This window comes from Lichenostomus cassidix, chromosome 14 (assembly GCF_008360975.1).
Source record: "Lichenostomus cassidix isolate B80296 chromosome 14, HeHo_3.0, whole genome shotgun sequence".
Classification (NCBI taxonomy): domain Eukaryota; kingdom Metazoa; phylum Chordata; class Aves; order Passeriformes; family Meliphagidae; genus Lichenostomus; species Lichenostomus cassidix.
The window spans coordinates 3,996,118-4,016,576 of record NC_139495.1 but is presented as its reverse complement, the minus strand read 5'-3'; the positions used below and the strand labels follow the sequence as shown (position 1 = coordinate 4,016,576).

General features: G+C 41.2%; 2 protein-coding genes across 5 annotated transcripts in view; both read left to right on the top strand.

The window, feature by feature from the left end:
• BRAT1 (BRCA1 associated ATM activator 1) overlaps positions 1 to 11,812 on the top strand; it is a 211,404-nt gene extending 199,592 nt beyond the window's left edge. The window contains exon 14 of the transcript XR_014855072.1: positions 11,799 to 11,812. The gene's annotated coding sequence lies outside the window, so the exon portion shown is untranslated. The remainder of the gene's footprint in view (positions 1 to 11,798) is intronic.
• Positions 4,914 to 20,459, top strand: part of SDK1 (sidekick cell adhesion molecule 1) — a 378,509-nt gene continuing 362,963 nt past the window's right edge. Inside the window, exons 1-2 of one of the 4 annotated variants that reach the window (XM_085074532.1) lie at positions 4,914 to 5,035; positions 5,304 to 6,671. In XM_085074532.1, coding sequence (XP_084930658.1) covers positions 6,212 to 6,671 — 460 coding nt within the window. In that variant the 5' untranslated portion in view covers positions 4,914 to 5,035; positions 5,304 to 6,211. Of the gene's footprint in view, positions 5,036 to 5,092; positions 6,672 to 20,459 lie in introns of those variants that run through there. The other 3 variants (XM_085074534.1, XM_085074531.1, XM_085074533.1) reach the window with 3 other exon arrangements.

Genomic DNA, 20,459 nt, shown 5'->3' with positions numbered 1-20,459 from the left:
GCCTGGGGCATCATCAGAATCATGAAAGGGCAATCCCGGCAACCCATGGCTGGGCAGCCAGACCCGCTGGTGTTTGAAGGCACAGACTTCTTAAGAGAAGATCTCTCTCTACATTCTAACCCAACTTGTCTGGAGTAGAATCATTACAGCCCCTGTAGACTTCCTCTGAGAATGTTTTCAAACGTCTCCATTTCAAAAACGCAGAACCTGTTGTCTTGATCCTTTATGTTACTTTGCTAACTCTCTACTCCATAAAACACAGCAGGGCAACATGGCTGGGTCATTGTGAATTTCTTCTGATGGCTAAATGGGAAAGCCTATCGTTACATTGGGATAATACAGAAGATGGGATAATTCAGAAACCACGTTAGCCCCTTGGCCTCACTGTACAGCTGTCTCCATCAGCTTAACTGTATTTGAGTATAAATACAGCCATGCTACAGCGCTAGCAGGATCCTTCTCAGGCTCATAAAAGCCCTGAAACATTTCAATATATTCACTCTGCCCTCAACTTTTACCGCTGTGCCTTAGAACTGCGCCTCGTCTGTTCCCACACTCCTCAGCACAATCGCATTAAAAAGCAAGCGAAGGAATTTAACTCTGAATTTGCTCGCATTTCTGAATTTAAAATCAGACCTAAGAGGTACATAAATCTAATTCTAATTTCTTTTATGTAAATTCAAACCACATGGAGAAAACAAAAATTTGTCATTCTGTTTGTTTTGGGGCTTTATAAACTGACACCATATTAAGTTATTTAAGCCCAGTAAAATTTAATGGGAGTTATTCTTGTTCTTACAACAGCATTTGCTGCAGAAGATACTTCCAGAAGTGTGGTGAAGTCATTGCCTAATGTCTCCCCTGAGACTTCCAGCATATAATGGGATACTTTTTCCCTTCTCTTCCACTGTTTATTATTGATGTAGAAGCATATTTACTCGATAAAAGCAGAGCAGCAGGCTCGTGTCCCTTGGGAATACACCCTTGTTAGGGAAGATTTTAGCCCCCTCCCAAAATTTCATTGAATTCAGGTTGATTTAATATGCTGAAAAACATTCCTATTTGAAAGAAAGTTACTTTCTACTTGCACAGTCATTGTTTTCTAAAGCACTGTCCCTCTTGGGAGAAAAGGAAAGGCAATATAAAAACCCTCTGGGACTATCATGTGATAGTCAATAAAATTTCTTGTCCTCAGTTTTGCACTTTAAGCTTTTGAGTGAAGGAAAATGGAAGCATAGGAACAACCCATGAAACTGCTTTCAGGGTACCAACAAGATCTATACCTTCTACCCAAGGAATTAAAAATGTTAATTGTTCTACATCACCTATGATGAAGACCTTAGTAGAATATTAACTTTCATTTTGCCTGTTATAGTGTTCATATTGCTCTCCATTTAATTTTCAAAGGTTTTCGTAAACACTTTTGCTTTACCAGTTAAATCTTCCAGGTAGAGCAAGTCATCATCAAAGAAAGTGCACTGGCAAAAAACACTACATTGAAAAAAAAAAATAAAAATCACTGATTGATTTTGGTTTGGTCTGTTTTTTTGGTTTTTTTTAAAATAGAAAATAATGAAATACAATTACTTGGCTTACAAGACTAAAAAAGCCAAACAACCCATAGAAATTACCTGGCTAAAAACCATCACATTTGGTATAATCTAGACCCCAGTTGGGTACTACGCAGCAATGACTGCAAGAACCAGAGACTGCATCAGGAGATACAGCAGATCCCAACAACCTGCTGCATCTCTCAAAAACAAACTAACCAAAAAAACAAACAAAACCCCCAAACAAACAAGTGAAACCTTAAAAAGTGTATACAATTACATGCATATGAGAATTCTCTCTCGGTAGGAGTTTAGCTAACTCAAATTGTTAAAGAGTCAATACGCTGTAGCCTAGAAGATATAAAGTCTTGTAAAAAACATTGGTGAGATTTTCCTGCGGAAGTAGTTCCATGTTTCCACTTTCTTGGCTAGAAGGCTGCCTTTCACTAAGTGGCCTGTCTTGAGTAGTGAAACCTTATCTGCCTTTCTCTTTTGTCTCATTATCTCACTGCATTTACACCTCATTTCAAAACATGACAGTCATTGATAAAAAGACTTTTAACTTTCTTTTTTTCCACCTTTAAACAAAACTAATTACATCGCTTCTTTTGTTTCTGCACTTACTTTTAAAATTCCTGAAAATCCATCCCGTCCTTTTTTTTTCTGTCTTTATGACCATCAGATTTGTTGTTTCTGCTTTTTCGGGTGGGAAAGCTGTTCTCCTACCAGTATTCCTGCTACATGTTTATTTGTTGCATGCATGCAGGAGGGAGAAGTGGTAAAAAGCTTTCACTAATCTATATAACAAGATTTTAGATAATATTTTCAGGTATGAACACTATTAAGTATGTTGACTGTAAGCAAGATAAAGAGAAAAAAACCCCAACCATGAATGTTGCCCTCTTAGCCATGCTCATTGTTAAAAATAAGGAAATAACAAACTGCAGACATTTCACCCTGAATGTTGACTTGGCAAGTATAAAAGACATGACCATATTTAAACAAGAAAGCAAGGCCTGAGTGATGAAAATAGGTTACTTTCCTATGTTTATGTTTGCAGGTTACTTTCCTATGCTTATGTTTCCAGGCTGAACAGATTTAAAGGGCTGCAAGGGAAACATGTTAATTTCAAGGTGAAACGAGTTTCCACTGAAATTGAGCAAAGTTACAGAAATAAATATTTCTCCTTCACAGCACCTTGGTTTTAACAGTTTGACAGTGACTCTTTCAGCAGACTTTTGACAATACCGTCATGACCACTGCAAACTGCCTCCCTTAGAACTTATGAGGAAGCACTGAGGACTTTCTCAGATATCAAACTGAATTTGAAATCTTAAACTAAAATTTCTGTGAACAGCCCTATGCTCCTTTGTTAACAGTACTTAAAAAAAAAAAAAACAACCAACAAACCAAAACAAAGCCAAAACAAACTGCCCAACACACAATTAAATATATTTTCCATTTCCAGTTAAGGCAAATCAGTCCCACCCAAAATTACTGGTTAAATAAAATGGTTTCTTTTCATGCTGCAGTAAATTAACTATTATTAACGGTGCAATGGGTGTTACAAACAGATTGTTACTTCCTTGAGGTCAGTTCTGAACACAGCAAAAAACAATCTGGATTCAGTTTGCATTGTTCTCAAAACGGACGTATTGCAGGGAAAATCATAAGCACTGAGTCCTGATATGTGTAGATAATTATTAATGTGGTCTACGCACAAAAAAAGGAAAGTGTGACGTGAGAGGCACAACAGAATCGCTATTTTCACTCTATTTACCACAAGGAAGAGGCGGCTGGTGAATACAGCTCATATCTCTTAGCAGGAAAAGGTGCCACAATAAGGAGGATTTAAGTACAGCAACTTCTTGAACACAGGAACAAGCTGGCACACAGAGGGATGAAGGGTGGGCAGACAAGAGATGTCATAAAACTCAATAACCTGTTGGATAGCAGAGGAAGCAGGGACTGGCGTGGGAGGGAATCTGGCAGCCAAGATGTACCTGTGAGATAGAGAGTCAGGAGGAAAAGCTGCCCGGCAGCTCTGGATGCTGATGGATGCAGTGGTTTGGACAGCTTTGGGGCAAGTGTTGGGCACAGGAGACACTGCCAGGGAGCTAGGGAATGCTGTTCATCTGTGCTGGGGTGCAAACTGCGAAGCTGCTTTACCTTTCTGTATGCTGGAAAATAACAAAGGCTTGAGAAAAAGGCGCTTTGTTGGGTAACACACCTCTGTCAGACACGCATCACACCGGCTGTTAATAACAGGGGAAAATGGCCTTGTGTTTGATGGGATAATGTACAGTGTTCGCTGCACGGCTCGATCATCACACAGCGCCTGTCAGAGGGGCAGAAGGAGCAGCAGCCAACCTCTAACTTCGGCTCTGCCAGCCTGCCGCCCTCGCTCCCCTCACGGGGCACAACCGCGCCGCGCTAAGGAACGCGGCAGCACCGCACGGCCGAGCGCGCACGGACGGGGTTAACTCGCACCTCGGGGCTCCCTTGGCTCTGTCACCGCATTCCTGCTCCTCGCCCGCCGGCGGACGGGAAGCGCTGCCGCCGCGGGGCGCGCCCGGCATGAGGCGGCGGCGGCGGCCCGGCCTGTCCGGGCGGGCCCGGCGTGTCCCCGCCGCGCGGCCATAGGGGGCGCTGTTAGCGCGGGGACGCGGCGGCGGAGCGCCCGCCGGGACTGCGCGCGCGGGGATGGGATCGGGGACGGGGACAGGGATGGCAACGGGGATGGGAACGGGAACGGGGACAAGCGGCATGAGGGGGCCGGGGGCCGAGTCCCCTCAGGCCGGCGCGCGCGGGGTGGGTTGTGGGGGCAAAGGGGGGCGCGAGCCACAGCGTCGCTCCCGCCTTTCCGCGGGAGCGCGAGGCCCCTGGCGCGAGCGCGCTCCCCGGCCAATGAGCGGCCCGGCCGGAGGGAGCGGCGCGCGCCGGGGCGAGCGCGTGAGGCGCCGGGGATGGCGGTGTTTGTGTCGGTGGCGTTTGTGTCGGTGGTGTTTGTGTCTGCCCTGCCGCGGCTGCGGAACCGCCACCGAAATACACCCCCTGCCCTCCCTCCGCACCGCCCGGTCCCGACAGTGCCACACACGGACAGATACACGCGCGTACAGACACACAAACACACACACACACACACATCCCCACAGCCCCGCGCAGGATGCGCTCCCCCCGCCCCTCCCAGCCCGGCCACAGCCCCGCCGCTGAGGTGTAGGTCAGGGGAAGGTGGGATGAGGCGCTGTGGGCGGGAGAGCCGTGCGGGGAGCCGGGAGGTGAGCCAGCAGCGCCGCTGCCGGCTCGGAGGGAGCTGAGGGGAGCGGGACGCGGGGCGGGGACGGGAGGTGGGCGCGGGGGGATGGCGGGGGAGCGGGCAGGGCTGGTTCGGCCGCGCTGCGCCCGAGGCGGCGAGAAAAGTTGAGGCGGCGTTCGGGGGCGGGGGCGAGCCGGCGGGGCTTGTGTTTGATCAACTTCGCGCTTAGGTGCTTTGTTTTTAACTCGCCTTCATCCTGGGTGCACTTCTTTTATAACTACTCCTTTCCTTTAACAAGGGGGGGGGGGAGGGAATCTCCCACGAAAGTTTTCCCTTTACGGAAGGCGGGACTGAAACAATACCCGCTGCATTGTTCAAATGTAAAACCTCCAGCGCTTGCTTTCTTTTTTTTTTTCTTTTTTATTTTTTTTTTTCGGTTGGGTTTTATTGCCGCCGCTGCCGCTGTTGTGATCGCGCTTTCCCCCTTGTGTTTACAGCGCCTGTGAGGCAGAGACGCTCGCAGGAAGGACTGCGATCCCTGGGCTGCATCAGCACGGAGAGCAGGAGCCCGGCTCGGCAGAGCTGGGTGGATTTCACCTTGTTGCTGTTTGTTTCGGGAGATTTTCGCTCTCCCCGCGCCGGACACTGTCCAGCTGAGGCTTTGCTTCCTTGCCGCGTCCACAACCGCCCAGAGAAAAAGCGCTTTCTGTGTTAGAGGTGATTTTTGTCGTGGTCTCTCTCCGAGGAAGGGATCGGCACCAGCCTTCGAGGAGGGAGACAGGATCAACTGAGGTTTTCCCTACCTCCGGCTGAACGTGAGAGTTCAAGTGACACCGGCACTGGCCTGTGGCTGACTGACTGCACAGCGAGCTGGAATCACAGCCAGAGCTGCTCGATTTACCTGCTCGAGGACCCTTCAAACCCTTCTATTGACGGTAGAGATTTGTATCCCAAGGAAAATCGGATTAATATAAACTATGCAGAGCTTTGCGGGGATATCTGGAGACTACCCTGTCTGCATGGCTAATCTTGAAATTGTCTGAAATAAATCCTTGGCGCAAGGAATAACGAGATACTTTCAATTAGTTTTTTTTTCCTTGTCGCCTTTTTTTTTTTTTTTCCTCTTGTACGAGAATTTAACACTTCCATCGGAGGGTTTTTGCAGGAGAATGGGACACATGCTGGAGAACTCACCACGCTTCATAAAAATGACGGGGGTAACAGTTTCCATCACCGTTGCGGTATGAAAGGTTCTGTTTGGATTGTCTGCTGGTGGCTAAGATGGATCAGTTTCTCCCTGTTCCTGTTTGCGATGTGCTGAAGGATCCGGATTTACTGAAATACTGACGCCCATGAACTTACTCCCTCTCTGCTGAAGGCATCGGATGTGACAGTGCAGAGAAACATGTGTTTCACATTTCTGACTGGTTGTTTTGGTGCAATCAATACCTCCACAAGAAACATTGACTTAGGTGGCGACTGTCATAGCGGGAGGCGCACGGAGTGCTGCTCTCGGCTTGCAGGCGGAGTGAGCACAAATCAAAGAGCCCGCCGATCCTGGGAAGTGGGGGCTTCGCTTCCCCCCAGACCGCGGGGCACAGGCTCCCGACCCTCCACAGAGAGCCCGGCCCGGGGGGGCGGAATGAGCGATGACCAAAGCGCCGTCAGGAGAGGCAGCCAGTCGGATCGGATGGGGATCAGTGAGGCAATACCGGTTGAAAGAAAGGTGGATCGCGAAATTATTGCCCGAAGGAATAGCAGGCGAGGCGGAATGATGATAAAGTTAAACTTCTGTTTCATCTTCTGTCGGGGATGGTGGGCGTTTCTGTTGCTTCAGCTCCACATGTTGCAAGCACTGGCACAAGGTAGGGCTAGAGACATTTTTGTTTATAGAAATGCTGCATCTGCCTTCTGAGAGGAAGGGAATCTTGCTTGGGTACAGAGAAACCCTTTTACTTTTATCCTTATCAGAGGTAAACTGCAGAATTGGCACTGAGCTGATTCATGTAGGAATGGTCGTTTCTTACCACACAATCGTTTCTTTATGGAGCAGGGATTTGCAAACTGTACCTACATGTTTCTCTCCCTTTCTAGTTCTATCCTTCCCCTATCCCAACCTCCCACAGAGAATCAAAATCCCTATCAGCACCAAACCTGCTTTTTAAATTTACTTAAATGCATCTGTGCTGTTCTTTCAGGGAGCAAAAGAGTTAACTGCTGGTTTTGTGTGTGTGTCTCTGTGTCTGTGTGTGTGTGTTTAAAAACACTGTGCTCTGAGATAAGTTATTGGGAGAAGGGGAGTCATAAATCCTCCGACTAGAACTAAACCAGGCATGTAAAAGGAATTCTTTAAACATATGAGCACTATTCTATGTGAGCCTCGGTCTCAGCATTGTTCATTTCTTTTGGATTGCCAAGTAACATTTACCCGAGACAAAAACTGCAATTGATTCGTATCTGAGCATTTCCACATCAGAGATCCTTGCAGTCAAATGAGTCACTTGTAAACGAAGGGTCAGAGTCGACCAATAGACTCTAAATATCAAGTGTCAGTCACTTTGCATGTAAATTCCCTTCTCAAAAAATTGCCAAATGTAGCTTAATTCTTAATAATCCTTTGACAGAGTAAACAATAAATGGCAGGCAGAAGCATTACAGTTGGCTGCGCCAAATAACACGCTGAACAAACGCAGCTTTCACTTTCTTTGCTGGGTTGAGTTTTATTGCTGTGTGCATTGTCTGGCTGAAGTGGGGTGTGCTGGACAATGCAGAGCTGTATCGTGTGGGACCAGGAGTTAGTTATTAAAAGCGGAAGTTAGAACTCCATGAAGGGGAATGGGCTTTGTGTTTTAGCTTCTTTGTTTTCAAGTGTTTCAAGGGGAACAACGGTGCATTCAGTTTTAATAAGTGGATGGGGCTCGTGTGTTGAGGAAGAGGGGTTGGAAGCCAAGTCTGCTGTAGTTTGTCTGCTCAGGGTTTACTGCTGCATCCTCAGAAAGTTTGGAGCCGCAGGATACGGGAGAGATTTAATCCAGTGTTTTATATGGACTCCACCCTCATAAACCTTTCTCAGTGCTTTGTTTATGCTGTCACTGCTATTCCCAAATTACTTCTGCTGAGGCCTGCAAGCCCTAACAGGGTATTGTTATCCTGAAACAAGCCATACCTGACATAATTATCTCTGCAAATTAAAATTCACGTCACTTTTTGCTTTTTTCTTTTGGTAGTTGTTGTTGATAGGTGCCAATATGATGCTTTGTGTTGGAAGACAAATGCTGATGATTCTTGCTGTTTACATTAAAAATGAAAACAAAAATGATAAAAGGTAGTTTTAGGTGCCAGTGATTCAGGAATAATTTTAGATGCCATGTAAAGCAGTTTTGCTATGGTTAGTAGTAAACTAGCCATCTCACTGCATTAAGAAGTTAATTGAAACTTTTGTTTAGCACTTAGTAGAGCATAATTTTTCAATAGCATATTTCAGATTACTCAGCATTTGCAGTAGTATCAATTTCAGGTACTGTATATCTCAGGGAGTTATGTAGTGTATACAAACTATCCTAAAAAAAAAAAGGCCTTACACCAAGTTAGTTTTAAGTAACTAACAATATTTAAGGCAGGGAGGGGAAGGGATGAGAATAAGATATATTATTTCTGAAAATAAAGGTATGAAGTCTAGAAGACATGAAACAATGAAAGATAAAGCAATTATGTAATGCAGAAACAAAATGCATTTTAATTTTTATATAATGCTGAAGATTACAGTAAGTCCTCTTAAGAATTATTTGACACATAAACCAGTGCGGAGGTCTAAAGCAGAGTGCTTTTATTGGGATTTCACAAAATTTGTAGTAATTTCTAACTTATGGTTCTTTTTGCACTCTGAATTCTAATGGATTCAAAGACATTCATCATTTTTATGCAAAAATTTACTTTAGAGAGAAGATGACAATTTCTATAAAAGTTCTTCATGAAAATGGAAATTCTGCTACAGCCACAGAAGATTCTAATGGAATGATGTGGTCATATGCATGAGAGAATTACATGACTTCAGTCTTTTCATAAGATAAAAAAAATGAACATTCTAAATATATGGGCCATAGCTCTTTTGAATGAATCATAATACAATACTATAACCAGCTAATGTTTCTATAACAACTATTTCAGCATTAAAGACATAAAAAAAGTATTTCAGGCACACTGAAATGCAGGTTCTTCATTCATAGGAAACAGATCAGGTGAAGTTGTTGAGATCGAGTATCTTATACTGCAAGGTGTATGGAAGGAATGAGTTTCAGCTGCAACAGGTTGGTTGAGTATTCTCTAAACTTGAATGATCATCCATGTGGAAGCTGATCTAGTGGTGAACTGTAGAAAAAACCACTTGTAAATTCATTTTGTGCTTAGCTCTTCAGCTACTCTGTCTTCCAGTAGTTGCGTTACACATTGCAATATAAATTTATTTGGTTTCTTTTTCCTTTTTAAAGTGAGTTCAATTAGTCTGAAAAGTACAGTGGGTTGTTGTCCTGAGTAATAAAGGATTCTCTTCGAACCTTGGTGTTGTTAGTGCAAACCTTCTCACTGTGGGGGTCACTTTCTGGGTGCAGGAGGCAAAGACTGTGACCTGTTCCAGGCTGGGAATGGTGCTCCCACTCCTGTGATGGGCAGGGATCTGCTCAGGGCCCCCTCACACTGGGTCTGTGTCTGCACTAGCCCATCTCTGAACAGGGCCTTGTCAGAAAAACTAACCTCTAAGAGTCCTAAAACTTGCACATTCCTGTGTTTACTCAGCTCCTTATGCCTGCTGGCCTCTGCCACCAGCCCTCTTCTCGTGGCATTTTTGTTAAATGTGAGTATGAGGTGCTAGTTAGCCTCAAGCCATCGTGTGTCATCAAATAGTGATGAGATGCTAATTGATAATCACTGTAATTATCAAATTAGAATTTGCGAGGTGATGGTAGGAGTGAATCATTTGGCCCCAGCCGCTGCCTACTGTACTTAGAGGAACATCCTCCTGCAGAGACGTCTGGCTCAGGGTCTGCATGCCTGGGCAGAGTCCTGGGAATACACAGAGCTCCTGCAGGATTGGAATTTATTCGTTATGTATGAGATTAACAAACACTGATGCCTACTGAGGTACAAAATGTTTACTAAACTACTGGAATATTTGTATGGAAATAGAAAAATTCTGCTTATTTAAATAGGTTGGAAGTCGCTAGAGGCTACTCTACATGCATCTTAATGGATTTAAGTACCTTCCCAATGTCTGTCTTTTGTTGAGGAATGAAAGAATACTTTGAAAATATATTTCTTCGAATTGATGGCTGTTGTTCAGAAAGATTTTAAAATAGATAAAAGCACTGCAAAGCTTTAAGCTTCTCCAGCAGGAGCCTGGTATCTTTAAATATTAAGAAAGAGAAGCTTGTCTGATTTTTCTTAGTTTAATAGCAATGGAAGCAAAATCTTTTTATGCTACTTAATCAAATCTGTATTCAGAATTCTACAAATACCTGAATGTACATTTAAGGTGGTATTGATATGCATTATGCTTTGGAAGAAGCCATGACCCAGTAGATAGATGAAAATGTTTCTGGGGCCCAACTTTCTTAATTCAAATATTTGATCTGGTGTATTATAAATATGCTGAGTGTAAGGAGCATTTTCAAGCAAATTTCAAACTGCATTAAGTGCAGAGATGATAAACAACTTACATAGAGTATTTGGTTGTGGAGAGATGGTGAAATGTCAGGGCAATACTTGTTGAAGAGTGAAGAAGATTGTGAATTAAATATAGAAGGAAACATTTCTAACTCTGAAAGACCCTTACTGTTTATTGGAAACTCAGGATTTGGAACTGGTTTGGGTTTTGTGTTCCTTTTCTTTAGAGGAGCATTTTAAGTATGTGCTAGTTTTTAAACAGTTGGATTCTTTGTGTATATAATTATAATAATTAAACAATTGATTTGGAGGAGTAGATCAGGCCTAGTCTAAGTAGGACTGGGGTGGAGACAGCTGGCATTTTCTGTGGCCAGATCATGCGACTTCTCACTCTCTCTGCTGTGGTAACTCTTGGTTTGCTTTATGTGTTTATGTTTTGCTGGAAAAGTACTTATTCTCAAGACTTCTTACAGCAAGTTCAAAGAGCTGTGAACACATATCTATTACCATTTCAAGTGCAGTGTTTCAGGCGATTTCTTGAGAGTGCAGTGTAATGGTCCTGTTAGAGCTGAAGGAAGACCAGAAGTAATAGGTGTTTATCCTCGTTGTGTTCATGCACTACCAGGAGATGCTTAGGCCAGGAGTGACCTGGGTGTGGGGAGAGGCTGGGGCAGTTCTGCTCTGTGGCTCTCACCTCACTTAAGAAGAACAGAAGGCAAATCTCTGTCCATGCCTCGCAGTTCTTGAAAGGTTTTTCTGGAAGGTTCTGACATCTCTGTGCATAGTCATATATTTAAATAACAAAGGAAAATACTGTCTAATATTTTAAAGATTCCTTAAGCAAACCATAGAAATACTAAAAAAAAATCTCGAAGTGAATTATTAGGAAGATGTTAAGTGAAGGGATTGGGCTTTTGTATGTGTCAGAGGGATTTTTTTCAATTGTCCTATTGTTCTTACCATTATACATGTACAAATCTGGAACACATTCTTGACTCAAAGAAAAGATTTCCGTGCATTTATCAACTTTCTGTACAGCTTTACCTGAACATCACATTCTGGATGGACTGGTTATTTGGTTCACTTGGATCTTTTTGCTGTAATGAATCTCTGGGCTGACTAGAGGCAATTAGATTCCTCATGGAGCAGAATCTTATTCATGCTGAGTTCGTTACAGAAATAGGCCTTTCCTCCTCCCTCTGCATAGGTACATACATAATACGTATTTAAATAGCTTTTAAGGAACAAATTGATGATATGTTGATATTTTCAAGATTGTGTTTTCTTGAAGTTCAAACATACAAAGTAGAATCATTTTTATGAGTTGTGCACAGATTTTAAAATGCCAGAAATAAGGTACCTTTGCGTCTTTGATGCAAATTCTTTATGCATGTGCATTACGATTAACTTTAAATTGATACCCATTATTTTTCCTGTCTACACAGTCAGAACTGAAACTGAGTATTGCCCACTGATCCATTTCTCAGTATTTTGTTTTCTTGTCAGTGCTTGGCTCCATCTTTCATTTGCTTGAAATCTTTTAAATTCAGCACAAGAAGACTTTTGTGTGAACCAAAGGAAGAACTGTTAGCAGCTATAGCGTGGCATTGGATTAGACTACTTATAGTTATTACAGCTGGAAAGCAAGTAATTGGTGAGATTTGGGTTCTATTTCTGACTATCAAGTGAGTGTTTTCTAGTGAATAAAGACTCTTCACTGCACGTGCCTCAAAGACGACCCTTCATCATCCATATAACTCATGCAGAATAAAAATGGAACTTCATGCAAAGGCCTGTTCCCAAAGAAGTTGGGGTTTCTGAAGTTATGTCTGCCCATGGAGTAAAGTAAACTTTCCAGTTCCTTTCCAGACCTTTACAGACATGGCCTTTGGAATGTCACAGCCCCGGAAGGTTCTGTAGGAATTAGGTCATATAGCATCTGAAGGTCTGAGTTCAAAGGGTGACATGGCGGAGAAGGGAAGAACCTTTTATTTTAAAGTGATATCAACTTCATTGCTTTTAAACATATTTGAGTGGGTTTATAGGATCTGGTCATGGAACACATTCTTGACTTGTAGTTGTACGTGATATTTTTATATCATATCTTGAGCATTTGTATTTTTGGTCTATAAAGAGAGACTTTTTTGTTCTGCCCTTGATACAAAAAATAACAAATCTATTCCTAGGATATACACTAGTCTGTTGCTAATCATATTTTATCAGTGAAATGCCCCTGAGGTGCAATACAAATGGTACCCTCACTAATATTAGAAAAATGGATCTAGACTTTTTAAGAGGTCTGTTTTTAAAGTTAATTTTCAGCTGTGCAGCTCCCTGAACTAGCTCAGACTGGGGTCACACGGGCAGCGGGGACAATGCAAACGAGGTGATGGGAAAGCCTGCCCAGGGGCATGACCCTGACAGCCATCGTAAGATCAGCTTAAATTGTGAGGGAATTTTTCGACTCTGGCAAAACACAAGGGAATGTACACTGCCTGACTTCTGACAAATATGTGGAGGCTGCTGCTCCTGGGTAGAAAATCGTGGAGTGAGGTGGCTTAGAAGACTTTAGTTTTTTTTCTCTGAACCTTCCTTTCAGTGACCTTTTTCCTCAGTTGGGTGGAGTCTTCCCAACCTGAGTTTGTAAGGTAGATGCTGAATTTAAGTAATATGAAAATTCCCCTTAATCCCCTCAATTCTGTAGGCTGATGATAGGAATAATATTTTTTTCTTAAATAAAATAGGAACTTTGCAACTTTAGTTGTGAATTCCAGCCAGTATTACATTTTAATGTTTGTATCTAATGCTCAGATTGAGTGGGTGAAAAAGGGTGGTGTGAACTCCAGCAGCTCTGATTAAAGGAAGTCTTTAACAGCACTTAATGCAAAATGTGGAAGTGGATTGTACAATTTCACGTCACACCATTCAGATGACTTTTGAAGTGTCATTTTTATAAACAATAAAGCATTAGAGCTTTTTATGCAGATAACGTGATTCTCTAATCCTGTTTTTCTCATTTTCATGCTCTATTGCGGCAGCCTGAAGAGAAAGTTGATTCTGGTAGATAAATCAGTGTCCCTTAGGTCTCTTTAAACCACTTTATGGTCTTTTAAGCTGTAAGCCATATATTTTTCCTAATAAACTCCTTGGTCTAAGATGTTTCCTAAAAAATAATTTGTTGGGTGTAGCCCCCTTGGACCAGAAAATAGAGAATAATGATAACATAACTCCAGTATGTGTTGCCAGAAGGGTCCCACATTGATTCCAGGCGGAAACTGAAGTTTGTAACTCATTATTACACAAAGAATCAGAAGATGTGCTAGAGATTGCTTTCATCCTCAGGTTCATATTTGTCAAATTTTGTGTATTTATTAGCTGAGAATGTTGCGGCTTTGATATGTGGTTTTGGCATTGAGTTCATAGGAAGTCAACTCAGTAGCAATGTTACTTTTTAAGGGAAGGTGCTAAGGAAATAATGGAGCTATAGTGCAAATATTTCAAATGTTTAGACACCTGGAAAAAATGTATTTTGTTAAACTAGTGCTGTTTGCTCACCTAACATTTGTGTTAAATACAGACTTAGTACTAACATTGTCATTGCAGTCTTCCTTGTGCACTGGGGAATGAATGTCCCTTGTTTCTTATTTCTAACAATGTCCCTTGTTTCTTATCTGTCAAGAAGTGCAAAGGCCATTCATGACTAAATAATTCTGAAGTAACTAAATGGTATGTGATTATTGGAAAAGAAATACATGGTGCTGTGCCATACCTGCAGTTGAAAGATAATACATTTATCATAACATGGAACACATTGCTGGAGTATTGAAGTGGTTGGGAGGAGGTGAAGGGAATTCTCCATTGGTATTTCTAAATGTGTGTACTGATGAGTGTAATTTTAAGTCCTCTTCAGTCTGTGTGTGTAGAAGAGGTAGAACAAACTTTTCTTGCAGATTGTTCATGACTGTTTCCTTTCCTTCAGGATCAAGAAGTTGAATAAACGCAGATCCTACCTATGGTGAATGTAACATTTGCAAACCAGCACATTTATGCTTTCTTCCCCGCTGTCCCTGTTGTTGAGGAAAAACTCACTGGCACTTTTGTTTTATGCTATGATTCATAAAAAAACTTTTCCAGTAGCTTTGCTGACAATGCTCTGGAAGCACTGCTGCCCCATGGTGAAGCCAGTCCTGTTGTTTGTGTGTACATCCATCTGTGTGTCTCAGTCTTGCCCTCTGTTGTCTTTATCCTTTTGTCTCAGGCTGGCAGAGCCTCTACCCCAATGTCCTTCTGGTCTCTGATTAGTGCTCCTCCATGCTGTTGTCACACAAGTAATGCCTCCTGCTAGGGACAGGCTGAGAAGGAAGCTTAAACCCTCTGATTCTGCATGAGAAATGCGGAACAGATCCCGCCGTGATCCTCTAACTGGGCACAGAGTGGCTTTTCTAGGACACTTGCATTGTGTTAAGCAGGGCTTTTATTGTGCTGCAGGCCTTGTCGAGAGCAGATGAGCAGGAAGATTGTTTAATGGTAGATTATCCCAGCAGTTTTTTTTAGATGTTAGATAAGACTAAGAGGCGAGAGATCAAGAACAGCAATTCTTGTGGTTCACCTTTTGCTATATTTATTGCCATGAAGATGTGAGATTTGTTTTTGAAGATGGAGTAATTGAAATTAAAAACCATTTTAATGCCATTTCAAACACCAGATTTTAAGATAAATGCTATCAATTAATTCCCCGTTTCTCTTTAGAATTTGTTTTGCTTTTACAAACTTAACTGTTTGCTTGTGAACAACATCAGATGTGTCTTAAATGAAGAAAAATATATGGATTATTGTTAAATTAGTTTCCTGCATTGGCATGTGCACCCATAATTTTCTAAAATGCTGTGTTTAAGCTAGAAAGAATATTATTTTCTTTCTATCATAAACTTATTTTTTTAAGGTTGTGTGTTGTCTTCTGTGTTGGAAGATTCTTAGCAAGATTCTTAGCCTTTAAGGACTAATGAGAGCTCGTTCTGGGTTTTTTTTCCCTCTTGAAAAGAATACATATTTTATGTAGTGATCTCATAAAATTAGTAGATGGAGAGGTGTTTCCTGTTCACAGAGCCTAATCATGCTAGTGTTCATTATCCATCGAACAAGGCTAAAATTTCCCTTTTAGGTATTTTGTTTCATGGAAATGAGAGAATAGGTCAATTGACTCTAGCTTAATTCAATTACAAGATAGGCCAGTGATGCTATTGTTCAACGAAATCGTCAACAGAAAAATTTCAAGTGACTCAAGATAAACCTCCCATTCATACACAAGTTTGAAGCAGCAGTGAATAACAAAGCAAGATTTGTATTTTGAAAACTTCTTTGAAGCTGTTTATGTAGTACCTAGCATCTTCATTTCAAGATTCTCTATAAGAGTGTTGATAGCAATCTTACTCAGATTTAATTAATTATATATGATTTATTATTAGCATTTAATAAGTCAAATATTTAAGCATATTTTTCTGAATCTTCAGTTGAGAATTCTGAGTCAATGGCACTCATGTCAAACTCAGACTTTTAAGTGCTGGTAATTCAACGTTACATTCACTATGTAAATGCATCATAATTAAAATGATGCCTTGTCAATCCCATTCAGGTTTCTTGTGAGTATAATTTTCAGCTTTTGTATACTGGATGTAGCTCTGTCTTCTGCTACCCAAAACCTGAACAAGACATATTTATGGTGTACTGGTGTTAGGAAAAACCTGCAGTATTCACTGTTGTGCCTGTCTAAACTCAGAGAGTGAAAATATTATTGATTCTGTTACAAAAATCCAGGTCAAATCTAAAATCTAATTTTTTTATATTTTTCAAGTTGTTGTACTTTAGTATATAAAAAAATAGTGAAGCAGCCATTTAGAAAAGACCAGATGGCTCTGCAATTGGACCATCCTGATCCCATGGGCAGAGATGGACATTTTTCATCCCTATCATTGACAAGTGTAGTCAAAGTTTTCATGTAGTATATGAAAAATGAGGTGCTGAGTAATTTTGGATTTCCACACTTAACATGTGAATAAATGTTCTTAAATGTTCTCAAATTTCTCAACAAATCTTGAAAGAATTCTTAGTGTTCTAAGTGTCTTTCTATAGAGCTGCAGCACATTATAAACACCAATAAACCAACTTATGTGCAAATGTTCACTAGAGTGGAGTAAGTGCTAGCTGTCACTTTATTAAAACTAATGGCATAATTACTCATGTTTGCTTGAAATTCATTGCAGCGTGAAGTGATTAGGCATTGGTACTTTGGTAAATTATGGCATATTGCACATTTTTTATAACCAATTAGTGAGTGTTGGTGTTGGGCACGTGCAGTGCGCCCAGTTCTCACTCATTTCATTAACATCCAGATCTGTGTGGTTATTATGTGTGTATGTGTGTGTGTGCATATATATAAATATATATATGAAACTGAGGAAAGACAGCAAATAAGTAGGAGACAAGATACAAGTTACAGTGTGCAGTTCTGAAGACATGACTGCCGTGACTGAAAAGCTCCCCAAACCAGTGCTAGAGTTGCCAGATACAGCTTTCTCATAATTCAGTCAAATCTTACATTCTGAGTGAAAGGCAAATGTCGCCTTCATGCATATTTGCAGCTCTCAGTCACTCTTCCAGACATCCAGCAGTCTCAGCTGTCTTGAAATTCTGGAGAAGTGGCTACGTGCTGAAAAAACTGTGTGTTTGCCTGCTTGTTTAGATGCTGCATCAAGGCAAACAGAACACCAGACACAGCTATTCAGTGCTCATGTAGTAAGTTGGCAGTAGAATGTACTGTACATATGAAGAACTGTCTGTAGTGATTGATATATTGGGGGGGTTTGAAGTCTTCAGTGTGTTCAAGGCTTCTGAAGTCCCATTTCTGATGCTGGTCAGAAGTTCTTTTACTATTCTGATTTTTGTAGACAGAATATTTTTGTGATTTAAATGCATATATTGCTGAATTTCAGATTTCTAAGCATAATTTAGTGTTCATGACTTGTTATGGTTTAAGGCCAGCTGGCAACTGAGTACCACAAAGGCACTCCCTCACCCACCAGAGGGATGGGGAAGAGGATTGGAAGAGTAAAAGTGAGAAAACTTGTGGGTTGAGATAAAGACAGTTTATTGAGTAAAGCAAAAGCTGTGTGTGCAAACAAGGGAACCACCCAGGGTGTCCCTTCACCTGGTCCCCTCAGCAGGCAGGTTCTCAGCCATCCCCAGGACAGCAGAGCTCATTAACTCTGATTAACGATGGCTTGGGAAGACAAACACCATCATTGCAAACATCCCCCATTCTTTCTTCTTCCTCCAGCTCTATATGCTGAGCATGACACCAGATGGTCTGGAATATCCCCTGGGTCAGCTGTCCAGGCTGTGTCCATCCCAATCCCTTGTGCACCTCCAGCCTCCTCCCTGGCAGGGTGGTGACAAGCACAAAAGGCCTTCACTCTGTGCAACTGCTGCTCAGCAACAACAAAATCATCTCTGTGTTATCAAGAATTTTCTTTCTGCACAAATCCAAAATGCAGCCCCCTACCAGCTACTGTGAAGAAAATTGACTCATCCCCAGCTCAAACCAGCAAATGACTGCATCTGTAAATGCATTTTCATTTTGTACCTTGTATATTGACTGAGAGAAACTGTATGAAATGGCATGATCTTAAATGGAGATCTTGAATCTCATAAATCTGCATTGTGAAATGTAATCGTGTTAGAGGCAGAACACTTGTGGTTTTTCAATTACTTAGTGGTGCTTTTTCATATCACTGTGTGTGAAGCAGTTCTGTCAGAAACAAAGAGTTCAGAGCTTTCAGACATACCATCTTTGAAGAAACAGCTAAAGGCAACAGGTTTCAAGCTCTTTGAAGCCTTTTCTTTTTGAGTCCTTGTTAAAGGATGGTCTGTCATAACTACCGGTCACTTACTAAGTCTGCTTTTAAATTTGTGGGAAAACACATGAAGTGCATTGTTACAGATTCATGTAACACAGAAAGGTTTTCTATTTTCTCTTATCTAGTGCACATTTGTATTTTATAACTTGCAAAAGTTAAATTAGTTGCAGTGAACCCTTTTGGTAGGAGGAGACTCATGACCATCCCAAGTAATATAAAAAAGAAGGATAAGGTTTGAATGACTTGATTGAAAAGGATAACTAATGTAATTATACTAATATAGTAATGTGATGTATAAAAGTAGGTGATTTTAATTTTAGCCTATATTCTGTAGAGTTTGCAAATTAGAAACATTCTCTGACATGGTGATTTATAATTTAAACAGTTTTGGAGGGTTACAAGCTTTAAATATTTGCATTGCTATTACAGGACTCTTAATTTTCCTCTAGACATTTAAAAAGCTTCAGTTGTGTTGGAATGGTTTTAAAACTTGTTTGGTAGAAGAATGTTACTGAAGTTAATCGGATTCATTCAAATGAAGTTCTTTAGTGTCAATGTGTAAACTGCTCTTCCCTTCCTCCTGTCACTCTCATCTAATTTTTTTTGCACTTAAGCAAGTGGTGGAAATTCTGTGTGTGAAAAAGGATGTGTTTCAGCAGGTTTCAGGAACTGAAAAATTGGTCTGTCCCCTCACTCAGATTGGTAATGGAAGTAATACACTTTCCAGGTAAAAAGTCAGTTGAAATGTAAGGATTTTATGATTAAATACTTGAGTTTTGAGAAAAATAGCTTTCATAGCAGTTCTTAAAAAAGCCAAGGAGTTCTGTGTTTTTGGTTCAGTTTGAGGTTTGTGCGTTGCTTTTTTGTTGCTTTTTTGGGCTGGTTTTTTTCCTGTCATAATCTGGCTCTGTGTAACAGGTTTAAGAAAGTAAACAGAATCAGGTTGTTGAGAAGATCAAAACCACGACAAGTTTTTTAAACAGAAATCTTGTTTGAACCAGGAAAAGACAAGACATGAGACGGTATCTTCATATGTATAGTAAGCAAAAAAAAGTAGTACATTTTGCCTAATGTTGCTTATCAAGTTGCACAGAGCAGCGTGATGGCTCCTCAAGTTAGTAAAAGACAGCCATAACCATCAATCTTCTACTGAGCTATGTGTGAGCTATTTAATAAAATTAGATATTTTTTCCGACTCTTAAATCTTACTAGTTGTTTATGAAGGTGTTCTAGACAGAAATAGCAATAGTGAATTGTGGGTTGCATTTGAATGTACTTGGTTATTCCAAACGTGTAGATCCCCTAATCTCAAGAAGGCAGTATTTATTCTAAGCTCTGGCCTTTCCTTTAACTAGATCCAAAGGAAAGATATGTGTTCTCAGTAACACAAATATTTAGAGTTATCTAGCTTTTAGGTATTTCACAGTCAAGAAAAATGCAAGTAGGTAAATGAAGAGGATTTCCTCTAGTTTCCGTGATTTTAAAAATCACTGATAGAATTCAAGAAATCTAATTATGTATCTTTTTTCTTTCTGTAGAAACTTCTTCCTGTAAAACAAAGCATTCCATATTCCTAGAGCTTTCCTTTACCCCTGCTCCTTTTTTTTTTTCTTTTTTTTTTTTCCTGCCTTTGATTGAGTTTTTTGGTGCTGTTGGGTTGTTTTTAAATTTATTTCTTTCATAGCTAATGCAGGGATTTTGGTTAGCAGAACGGATGTCCTGTGTGGGAGAAAACAGAGATAGTGCATAACTGGCTTTTTCCACAGTGGAAGATGAAGGCTCTTTCTTGAGTTCTTATCTGTAAATTCCTGATAACATCCACCTGGGCAGAGAATAAAATACATAGCTCTCAGCTGTGAGGTACAGGGGAAGAAAGTTCAAAAGGAGAGCCAGCTAAAAGCCATGGGCTCTTGCAGAGGGTTTCTCCGAGCAGCTCTCTGGGGGCTGTGCAGGGCAGAGCTCTGCTCTGATCCTGAGGCCTCTGCAGTTGTCTCTCTCACCCTGGAGCACCTCTGGTGCCAGAAGGTCTGACCTCTTTATCTCAGTCAACATGGAATCTTTGGGATTGCGTGGAAGCCACAA